At 43.4% G+C, this 9,949-nt stretch overlaps 1 protein-coding gene across 1 annotated transcript in view; it reads left to right on the forward strand.

The window, feature by feature from the left end:
- zfyve9a (zinc finger, FYVE domain containing 9a) overlaps positions 1-9,841 on the forward strand; it is a 35,333-nt gene extending 25,492 nt beyond the window's left edge. The window contains exons 10-18 of the mRNA XM_013909771.1: positions 709-933; positions 3,347-3,429; positions 3,615-3,719; positions 5,689-5,839; positions 6,002-6,082; positions 6,235-6,397; positions 8,326-8,431; positions 8,898-9,074; positions 9,294-9,841. Coding sequence (XP_013765225.1) covers positions 709-933; positions 3,347-3,429; positions 3,615-3,719; positions 5,689-5,839; positions 6,002-6,082; positions 6,235-6,397; positions 8,326-8,431; positions 8,898-9,074; positions 9,294-9,455 — 1,253 coding nt within the window. The 3' untranslated portion in view covers positions 9,456-9,841. The remainder of the gene's footprint in view (positions 1-708; positions 934-3,346; positions 3,430-3,614; positions 3,720-5,688; positions 5,840-6,001; positions 6,083-6,234; positions 6,398-8,325; positions 8,432-8,897; positions 9,075-9,293) is intronic.
- The last annotated feature ends 108 nt before the right edge of the window (positions 9,842-9,949 follow it).

Here is a 9,949-nt window from a genome sequence, read left to right on the forward strand (position 1 = left end):
TTTTCTTTTTTTAACCTCCGTATGCTGCAAAGCAAAAACTGCTAATATCAGCTGACTTTGACGGCTCGCTACCCTCAGGCTGTTTCCTTTTTCATATTCACACTGGAGCAGTTTCAAGTTTGTGGATGGGAGCCATATTGTTTGTGTCTGTCTCGATTACGTCGGCGTCCGTCAGGCCTCGAGAAGAAGTGCTGGCTTTAGCAAGTCCTAACTGCTGAGCTTTTTCCTGCCATTAGGATTATTATGTTATGTGCCATTTAAAGGCGTGGATCTATCCCACAGATAATTAGAGACATGAACCCTTTTATGGGTAAAATTAAGTTGTAGAGTGAGCAGGCGAGCCTTTGGTGTAGAACTTAATGCAGACTAAACAAGGCTGCTTAGCCACACTGAGTAATCCCTGAGCCTTTCATATCTGTCTCCTCTTCTCAGGACCAAAGCTCTTCCCTTCTTAGCTTTTCATTTGTGCTCATTTTCTTACTTTATTTTTTTTCTTCCTCTTCATCTTTTTCAATTTCCTGCTTTTTGCATTCCCTGCTTTTTATTACATTGCTCCCAAATTCCTCTTGCATTACTCCTCTATTTTCTCTTTCCTCCCTGCTGTGCTTTTCCTCTCTAATTCAATCAACCCCTCCTCTTCCACCTCCTTCCATCTCTTATATCACTAACCACTCTCATTCCCCTTATTTTTCTTCTGCTTCTTTTAAGGTAACGTGCTGAGCCACCTGAGTCACTCGTTCTTCACGCAGAGCTTCCTGGGCAGCAAGGAGCATGGCGGCTTCCTTTACATCAGCCCTTCCTTCCAGTCGTTGCAGGACCTGCTCCTGCCCAACCCGCCCTACCTCTTCGGGATCCTCATCCAGAAATGGGAGACGCCCTGGGCCAAGGTCTTCCCCATCCGCCTCATGCTGCGGCTGGGAGCAGAGTACCGATGTGAGTTGAGAAGAATACGAGGCTCCGTACTGTGCCGTCACGATGATTAAGAAGTAATAATGATGTGATTATGTTGCTTTAATGGCACTCAGACATGTTGCTAAAGAGCTGAAGTTCCCATTTAGTTTGATATGCAAAGAAAATGAAGCTGAGCAGTTTAAAAGCACAGACAAAACAATCCCAGATGTTGGATGTGATTTACAAATCTGCCCTTACACTTTGTGCACATTTGTTTTACCCACAAAACCTGTTCGTCACTATTTTTACCAGATTTTTTTTTTCTTTACGGTGTGGACAGACTTCCTCAGATGATTCATATGCACATATGATAAAGGTGCGGGCGTCTTCGGTGTCTGACGTGAAAGAACGGTGGACATATCTATGGCTTTTCCTCCAAACACTGGTCCTGTGTGGCACAGTGAGTGAGGCTCAAAGTGTAGCCAGAAACTAAGGAGGGCTGTGTCACAATATGACCCCTGCTGCCACATCTGGTCACTAACCAACCAAATACCTTGACAATTAATGCAAAAACAAACTGAATATATAGAAGCAAAAGATTCAAAACAAAAAGTTTGTTAGAAGAAGAAAATTGGGCTGTTTCGGCAGCAGGAGCTTGTTTGTAAGGATGCGTTCTCCAGCTGTTGTCTTGAACCATCCCAGGAGAATAATGGCAGCCGCACTTCAACTCAGCAGGTATCATCAACGTGCAGTCAACACACATCAAACTTTTTACCGAACTTTATTAGATCCAAGCCACACAGGCTAATGTGCTGTGAACTTATAAATCTCTTAAAATCACTGAGGTGACTTAAATGCTTTTTTGTTAACTAAAGGCAAATAAAACACTATTGTTTTAATTTTCCAAGGCATAACATTTTTTCTTGACTTCTCTCAAACATCTTCACTAGTTTCTTAATAATACACCTGTTTCCCTATTGGAGTTTCTCAATCGGCCTTAGCAACACATACAACACCCGGTTGCCAGGGAAAAGTGAATTGCTCATATTACTTCCTGTTTAACAGACATTTCTGCACACAGTTGCGATGATGTCATGTTTCTGATGTAGGTTGCAATCAGTCCCAGAGTGATTTAATCTGGTATGAATTCATTTTGTAGTGTTGCTGGGTACATCACTTCAGTTATGTTTGTTTTTTTTGCTGTACTTCACAACCACAGTCACCTCGAGGTGCTTTATAATATAGAGAGAAAGATGATCCCTGTAAGCGCAGAACTTTGCTATGGTGGGAAGGAAGGAGTCTGTTTTAGGAGGTAGAGGCTTCAGAAATTTAAATTGTGGACTGAAGTGAAGTGGAGACGCAGCACATGTTTGTAGGATTGAGTTAAAATGAGCTGAGGTTACTCCAAAAAACGTTGCTCCTATTTCAAGCTTAGACAGCACTGAGGTCCCTGGGAACGTTAAGTGTGTGAGTATCCTGTAATGGTCTGTTGGGTCTTTATGGTAAAATATTAAGATCTAGAGAACTTAGTATGTCAGCTGACTTCATATCATGGCTTCCCACATGAAGGAAGGATTTAACGGCAACGCTGCTTTCACCAAATCTTCTTCTCTCACAGCCAGACCTGCCAGTGCCGAGCACCGCCGGCTCGGCTCTGTGAAGCGCCTTGTCTGCATCCAGCGAGCACGGATAGAATACATTAACAAAGCCGCACACAGTCGAAGCTCTTAAACACAAAACAGTTGCGCAGCCATGAAATCAGCCCACCACACAAACGGCGCTCTTCTCCACGCTCTCACCTCTTACCTCCGGCGCTGACCAGCAGAAGGCCGAGAGACTCGTCAGCACGAAGTGCAGATTGAGGCTGAGCTTTATTTCTTTCTTTGCTAATGAGAGTTTATACTGAGATCTCTTTTTCCCCGGCTGTTTGCAGTGATAAGGCTAAAAATAGTCATCTAAGAAGCTTTAGTTGCTGAAGGAAATAAGCAGCTGCCGTATTTTTTATTTATTTATTTTTTCACTTGTGGATTAGGAGTTCACTGTGTGTGATGCGTGGGGTCTCTTGTTCTGCTCATTTGCATTTATGGATGAAGAGGAGGAAAAAAGAAGTTGTGTAACATTGAAATACCTGGAAAAAAACCTACAGACCACAAAGCCCCGGAGCACTAATGAAATAAAGAAGCAGCTATTTTCTGCTGCTTGCTAATTCATAAGGAGTCGTCACAGCAGGGGAGCCACGTGTTTGATTTGGCAGCTTTTTGCGCAAGATTTCTGACACAACTCCAGAGGGATTTCTGTCTTCTGTCTCCTCTGAGTTCTTTCACTTTTTAGGGGATTGTGTAATGAAATCAGCTGTGAAATTGTTTTGAAAATAGCAAAAATATAAGTCCATGAAACCAAATTTGTGGAAGAGGAAGATTCTCCTGTAATCACCAGTAATCATTGTGTTCTGCAGTTTATCCGTGCCCGCTGTTCAGCGTTCGCTTCAGAAAACCGCTCTTTGGAGAGACCGGTCACACCATCATGAACCTGCTGGCGGTAAGTGCTTTGTTTTTCTCTTCCTGAGCTCACTTTTTAATTATTTTAAAGGTTAAAGAGCCCCCCGCTATATGCTGGGTATGTAAACAGGAATGTAACCATTCAAGTGATTTGTTTGTTATGATGTTCATTTCATTTCAGTTCATTTATGTTTTGTTTTTTTTTTTTCTTTTCCACTGTCCCAGGACTTCCGTAACTACCAGTACACGCTGCCGGTGGTCAAAGGTCTGGTTGTGGACATGGAGGTGAGGAAGACGAGCATCAAGATCCCCAGCAATCGCTACAATGAGGTGAGCGCCCATCCGGTTGTATTTATTTTCAGAAAATAATGATAGAGAAAATGATAAAGATTTCAACTTCATAGTGCTGCTTTTTCACTCATTCTACACACTTCAATCATGCAATGCAACCACAATGCTCTTCTTCACCAAATCTCTGTCTGTCCCTTACATGGTGCATGCATACATTTAAAAACCATCACCGTTAACAGCAGGCTGGTGAGATGCATTAGCTAACTTCACAGTTAGAATACACTGAGGAATGTGGAAGCCTGTTTCTGCCAGCAGAAATTTTGACCTGCTATTTATTTATTTATTTATTTACTGGCAGAAACAAACTTTCATAGAGAGAAACCCTAAAGGTGATAAACGAGAAAAAGGTTCCTCTGGCCATCCAGCGTGTTAGTCTCTGCATGTGAGAAGATTAATGGTGTAAAAATTACATCTATACATTTAAAGTTAATGACCTGAAACCTTTGCTGTGTTTCAGCAGTGCTTCAAACTCAGGAACAGGGGACGTTGTTTGGGTATTTTTCTTACTTGGGATACTTTCTTCTTAATAATATAAACGTTTTAACGCTATTCATTTAGAACTGAGCGAATCACAAGCCTGGTGTTTAATTACATTGAAAGTCACATTTCAAAGGTCTCATACCTGTAGTCGCCTTGGTCATAATTCTTTGATCCACCTACGATTGATGTTTGATTTACCACAGCTAGAAATCAACATTATATTCAGGACATGTCCTGAGATTTTATTGGAAACATTCACTGCCTCTCCTCTAAGTTGCATAAAGTTTGGTTGCGTAGTTTTTGTGTAATCTCTGACAGTCAGTCAGATGGACTCACAGCTGCCTGTATACATTTGCTATATGGAGTCTTTAGTTTCAGTCTTTCTCAGTGTGGTCACATTTCTTTAATCAGCATGAAAGATTTAGTGCATGTGTTTTTATTTAAAACTGGGATTTGTTCACCTGTTCTGAACTCGTTATATCCTGATAAACACCATCCAAATTATAATGAATAAAAAGACTAAAGTTGGTGGTGAAAGTAATACAATCCAAACTTAAACAAGCAAAACCTACTTAGGAAGCTGAATGAAATTAAAATAAACAGAAATTAAATAAGAATTACAAAATGAAATAAAATTACAGAAATTATAAAAGAATGTTATAACTCTGGCTTGCACTCCACCTCTGTGATGGATCTCTGTTTTTTGAGTGTTTGTCTTTATAAAATGAATAGAAAGTAAAATCCTCGCATTAAACATTAAAAACAAATTCCAGAAAATGAAGGAAAGCAGATTTTCCTCTTATATAATTCATATTTAAGCATTATTTTCAGGATCAGGCATCATTTTTCAATCTTCCAACATGCAGACTCCCTCCATCAGACTAATGACATCAGTGAATGAGGCTGACTGTGTGTAGGTGCTGCGTGACAAACTCTCTGGAGTCCCTGCAGCTGAACATGAGGTGTGGGCTGCCCACGTGTTATAACGCTGCTGCCTCGAGGGTGTGAATGAACGGCGTACCAGAAGAAGTGATACGCGTTTGGGTGAGAAATAAAGCCGCGGCGGAGAGTGCGGTGCCGGTTGTAGCGTTTGGCTGTCGATGCGGTGACAGATGGGAACCCAGTAATGTGGAGCGGGCACTGTTGCTCAACAGCTTGCAGTCGAGCTTTTTTAGCGCAGCGAGTGGTTAAAACCCTCCAGATTTTCAGTTTTATTTCTACATTTTCAAAGGACGGCTTCAAAGAGAGGCAGAGGCAGGAGAGTTAGCAGAATTAATATGGGAGATCTTTCGGCTGTTGATATCCACCCGTGACGTGTCCTTTTCCCACAGTCTGTCAGCGCCGTCCCGTTTAAACTGAGGACTTTACCCACAAGCCCACTGCAATTAGGCTTAACCAGGCAGCCTCTCTGCTCCACGCACGCACAAAGGGCTACTTAATTAGTCATGCATATTATTTGTCCTTGCAGCTGATGAAGGCCATGAACAAGTCCAACGAACACGTGCTGGCCATGGGGGCGTGTTTCAACGACCGGGCCGACTCCCACTTGGTGTGCGTCCAGAACGATGACGGGAACTATCAGACGCAGGCCATCAGCATCCATCACCAGCCGCGCAAAGGTGCCGACTCAGAAACCGGCTCGACCGTCACACTTGAGACCTCCTTTATCTGCGGCTCGTCTGGAAGGCTGCGATGCCTGAATATCCTCCCCCTGACTGTTTGTCTCATCTGTTTGCCTGAAAGTAGCTCAGCCTCTTACTTTATCTCTTTGTTTGTTTCAGTTACTGGAGCCTGCTTCTTTGTGTTCAGTGGTGCTTTGAAAGCCTCGTCTGGCTTCTTAGCCAAGACCAGCATCGTGGAAGGTGAGAACAGCGTCAGCAAAGCTACACGTTGGCTGCAGGAATGTTGAAATTAGTCAAAGAATTGTCACTAAAGTTAAAATAAATAAATAAAGTAAATAATCATGATCCTCAGTACTGAGTAAAGCAACTGAGCAGCTTTTTTCCTCCTATAGATGGCGTCATGATTCAGATCACAGCTGAGACGATGGACTCTCTACGTCAAGCCCTGAGGGACATGAAAGACTTCACCATCACGTGCGGTAAAGCTGACCAGGAGGAGAACCAGGAGGTCGTCCACATCCAGTGGACGGAGGATGATCACAATTTCAACAAAGGGTGAGATGGGGTGGAGGGGGGAGGGAAGTCAGGAGGGGAAGGGGAGCTGGAAGAGATGCATTTATGTCACGGACAATTGAACTGATAGCTTCCCGGGCGCTGCATTTACTACTTTGCTATAAAAAGTCATTATGCACGCCGGGGGAAGCCCTGTGAGGGAGAATCTTAGCAGGGTGGAATGATGCAGTCTGACACGGCTGTGAGATCCGGACCGCTGCAATCAATTTTAGAGCAGGATGATAAAATCTGCTCATTTAAAAGCGACTCTTCACTGTTCAGTCTAATTCAGGCCTGTCACCAGATACGATATGACTTCATTAAGAGGATATTTTCACTGCACAGAAGCTGTTTTAACCCTCAGCCACTGTCACACAATCAGAGTTGGTCTACAATGTATATTGCGCTCTTTTCTTTCATGTTTATTCATAAAATAGAACAGCCCACCAGAAGCCTATTGCTGCATAATTAAGGAATAGTTCAGGGTCACCTGATCCAGCATTGATCCAGTGACTGAAACGAGCTGTTTTAGCTTATCTCCCTCTAAGACAGCTTTTTTTTTTTTCTGATTGGCTGCCCCTCACAAACAGATGATCTGAGCAGCAGGTGGGCTGTATGGCTAAGATGACCATTTAACTACACATTCGTTCGACACTTAATTTTATACAGTTAAAGCCTTTCACTCAGGGCCGTTTACAGTTAACAGATAACCTAACATGTGTTTCTTTGGACTGTGAGAGGAAGCTGGAATAGGGCTGTTCGATATAACGATATATATCGGATGACGATATAAAAACGTCTATCGTTTCATTTTAAGCTATCGTTTGTTTCGTGGTGTCGCAAAATAAACTGTTTACGGCAATATTTTTTTCATCGTTTTGATGGTCACTGTAGTGGCTATATTAATTTCTTAAAGTTCTCTCTTTCTCTTATATTTAATATAACCACACTACGGACGGACAAGCGCCTGTTTTTATGCGTTGTCCTTAGCAACAACAACGGTAACACCATCGCCTGTCCGCTTGTTTATGTTCCACATAAACCTTTCACAATAAAGCTCAAGATCCTGTTGAGACTTTTCAAAATAAACTGAATCACGTGAAAGAGCAGATTAATTACGGATGAGAAGTAAAAAAGAGCCGCCAGGTGCTAAAAAATAAACCTTAGACTCAAACATTAGAACAGGCTTTTCCCCGCAGCACGCCGTGTAATAAATACTCACAAAGAAAACGGCGGCCGTTACAACTTATGTCTAAAAATGTATCGTTTCATGCATCGGTTAAAACACTCGACTCCAGCTGGAAAGACTTCCCGCAAGTTGAGCTGCCTGAGATTCACATAATTTACAGAAAATGTTACATTTATGTGATTTATATTGTTATCGGGACGATAGAATTCTTATATCGGGATATGAGATTTTGGTCATATCGCACAGCCTAAGCTAGAATACCCAGAAGGAACCAGTGCAAACTCCACACAGAAGGAGCCCAACCAGGGTTCAAAGTTCAAGGCACCTCAGTACCAACTGAGGAAAAACAGTCTTAAATGGAGCGTTTAGAGCAGCATGACCTTTAAAGGTGTCCACACAGTGGAATAACTTAATGATGCAAGGCAGCGAGGTCTCGTTTAGCATTTGCCCAGGAACCGTTAAAAAACAAACTGGTGTTCGCTCACACAGAGGGCAAAAAACCCTGCAATTTTAAAAATCAAAAACAAACCAGCAAAAAAAAATGAGCTGGCTTCGGCCTCTACTTGATGCTTTGATGTTGGTGCTTTTGCTGCTCCAGCCGAGCAGCTGGCAGGTCAGCGCTTTGCTCAAGGGCAAAGGGCTCAGATGCTGCAGAAGCGGTTAATTTGGGTCTCCCACAAAGAATCAGCTTTTGCTTACTTGCGCGCTTCATTTGTAAGTTGTCTTTTGTGTGTTTGTTCAGCGTCATCAGCCCAATCGACGGGAAGTCCATGGAGTCCATACCCAGTGTCAAGATCTTCCACGGCTCCGAGTTCAGAGCAAACGGCAAAGTCATCCGCTGGACCGAGGTACAGTCTGCTCATTTTACCGAGCGCCAGTGAGGAAATCAGGCCACCACTGAAGCCTCTCAGGACAGACAGCTTAAACTGTTTTAACCTTCATCCCGCGAGGCTGCAGCTCCATTAACTCAGGCTAAAGTAAACTCTGATGACACACGCCAGCACGCCATGATAATTTCTCCTCATATACAGTAGGAAGATGAGAGGATTTAACATATTGTGTTAATACAAGTTCAAGGATTGTTTTATTTAGAGAAAAAGTTGAGTGCAGCTTTAAGACCCTGTTTTTGTGCTCAGGAGGTTGGAAAAAAAAAAAAAAGAGGTCAGTTTATCTCAAAAAGTCTGAGTCACCTTCCTCTGCTGTTCTAACCTAATCTCCTCATTATCACATATTACAAACAACCCCAAAAATATATGTATCTGTTTTCAAGTCTGCAGGTCTTATTATAAAGTTGTTTTTCTGTGCTGCTCTCAGGTGTTCTTCCTCCAGAGCGAAGACCAAACCAGTGTCCTGAGCGACCCGGCCGACCACAGCCGCCTCACGGAGAACGTGGCGAGAGCGTTCTGTATGGCTCTGTGTCCACACCTGAAGCTGCTGAAGGAGGACGGCATGGCCAAACTGGGACTGAGGGTCACTCTGGACTCTGACCAGGTAGGACTCTGAGAAGGTTTGTTTTATAGATGTAGACCCTGATGTGTAAACAGACCTTTGCATCAACAACGGAACGAATCCTTCTAAAGACTGAACCCTGCCACAGTCCACATTATTTTTCAAACTCTTCATAAATCTGCAGAAAACCATCAGAAATCTGCCCGATGTGCCAGTTTACACTAGATCTTTGGTATGACTTCACTCTTTCATTCTCCGCAGGTGGGTTATCTGGTCGGAAGCAACGGCCAGCCTCTCCTGCCTCAGTACCTGAGCGACCTGGACAGCGCTCTGATCCCCGTCATTCACGGCGGGGCGTGTCAACTGAGCGAGGGCCCGGTGGTCATGGAGCTGATCTTCTACATCCTGGAGATCATCTCTTAGGAACTTCAGACATCCCACCAACCTGCACCCCTTCTCACCTCCAAACTTCTTCTTCTTCTTGTTTTTTGACATCATCTCCCTTCGGCCGTTTGCACTTCAAAAGAGCCCGAAAACTGTGCCGTGCCCGGCAGGGTAGCATTCCTCAAGCCAAACCTATGCATCCACCCACGGTCTGAGGAAGCTCTGAATAGGATCACCTGTCACCTCAGTCAGGATGTCTCCACAGATCACACTGTGTCCGTCCTGATACCCACACTTTTGCTGCCTCTGAGAAGCTGCCACGCAACGAGTGTCAGGCGGCCAATATTGTGCAGTTTGTCCTCAGATAGCGAACGCATCCAGGAAGGGATGAAGGCACTAAGTAAAATTTTCTTATCTCATTCGGAGTTTAAGTAAGAAGAGTGTTTATTACAATGAAAGGGTCACAGGGTGTTTAGCCTTGTTATAAATTAGTAAACCAGTGCCATTACAATCGTGTCTGTGAACCTAAAAGC

This window comes from Pundamilia nyererei, unplaced genomic scaffold, assembly GCF_000239375.1.
Source record: "Pundamilia nyererei isolate P.nyererei 1_Seehausen unplaced genomic scaffold, PunNye1.0 scaffold00031, whole genome shotgun sequence".
Lineage (NCBI taxonomy): Eukaryota > Metazoa > Chordata > Actinopteri > Cichliformes > Cichlidae > Pundamilia > Pundamilia nyererei.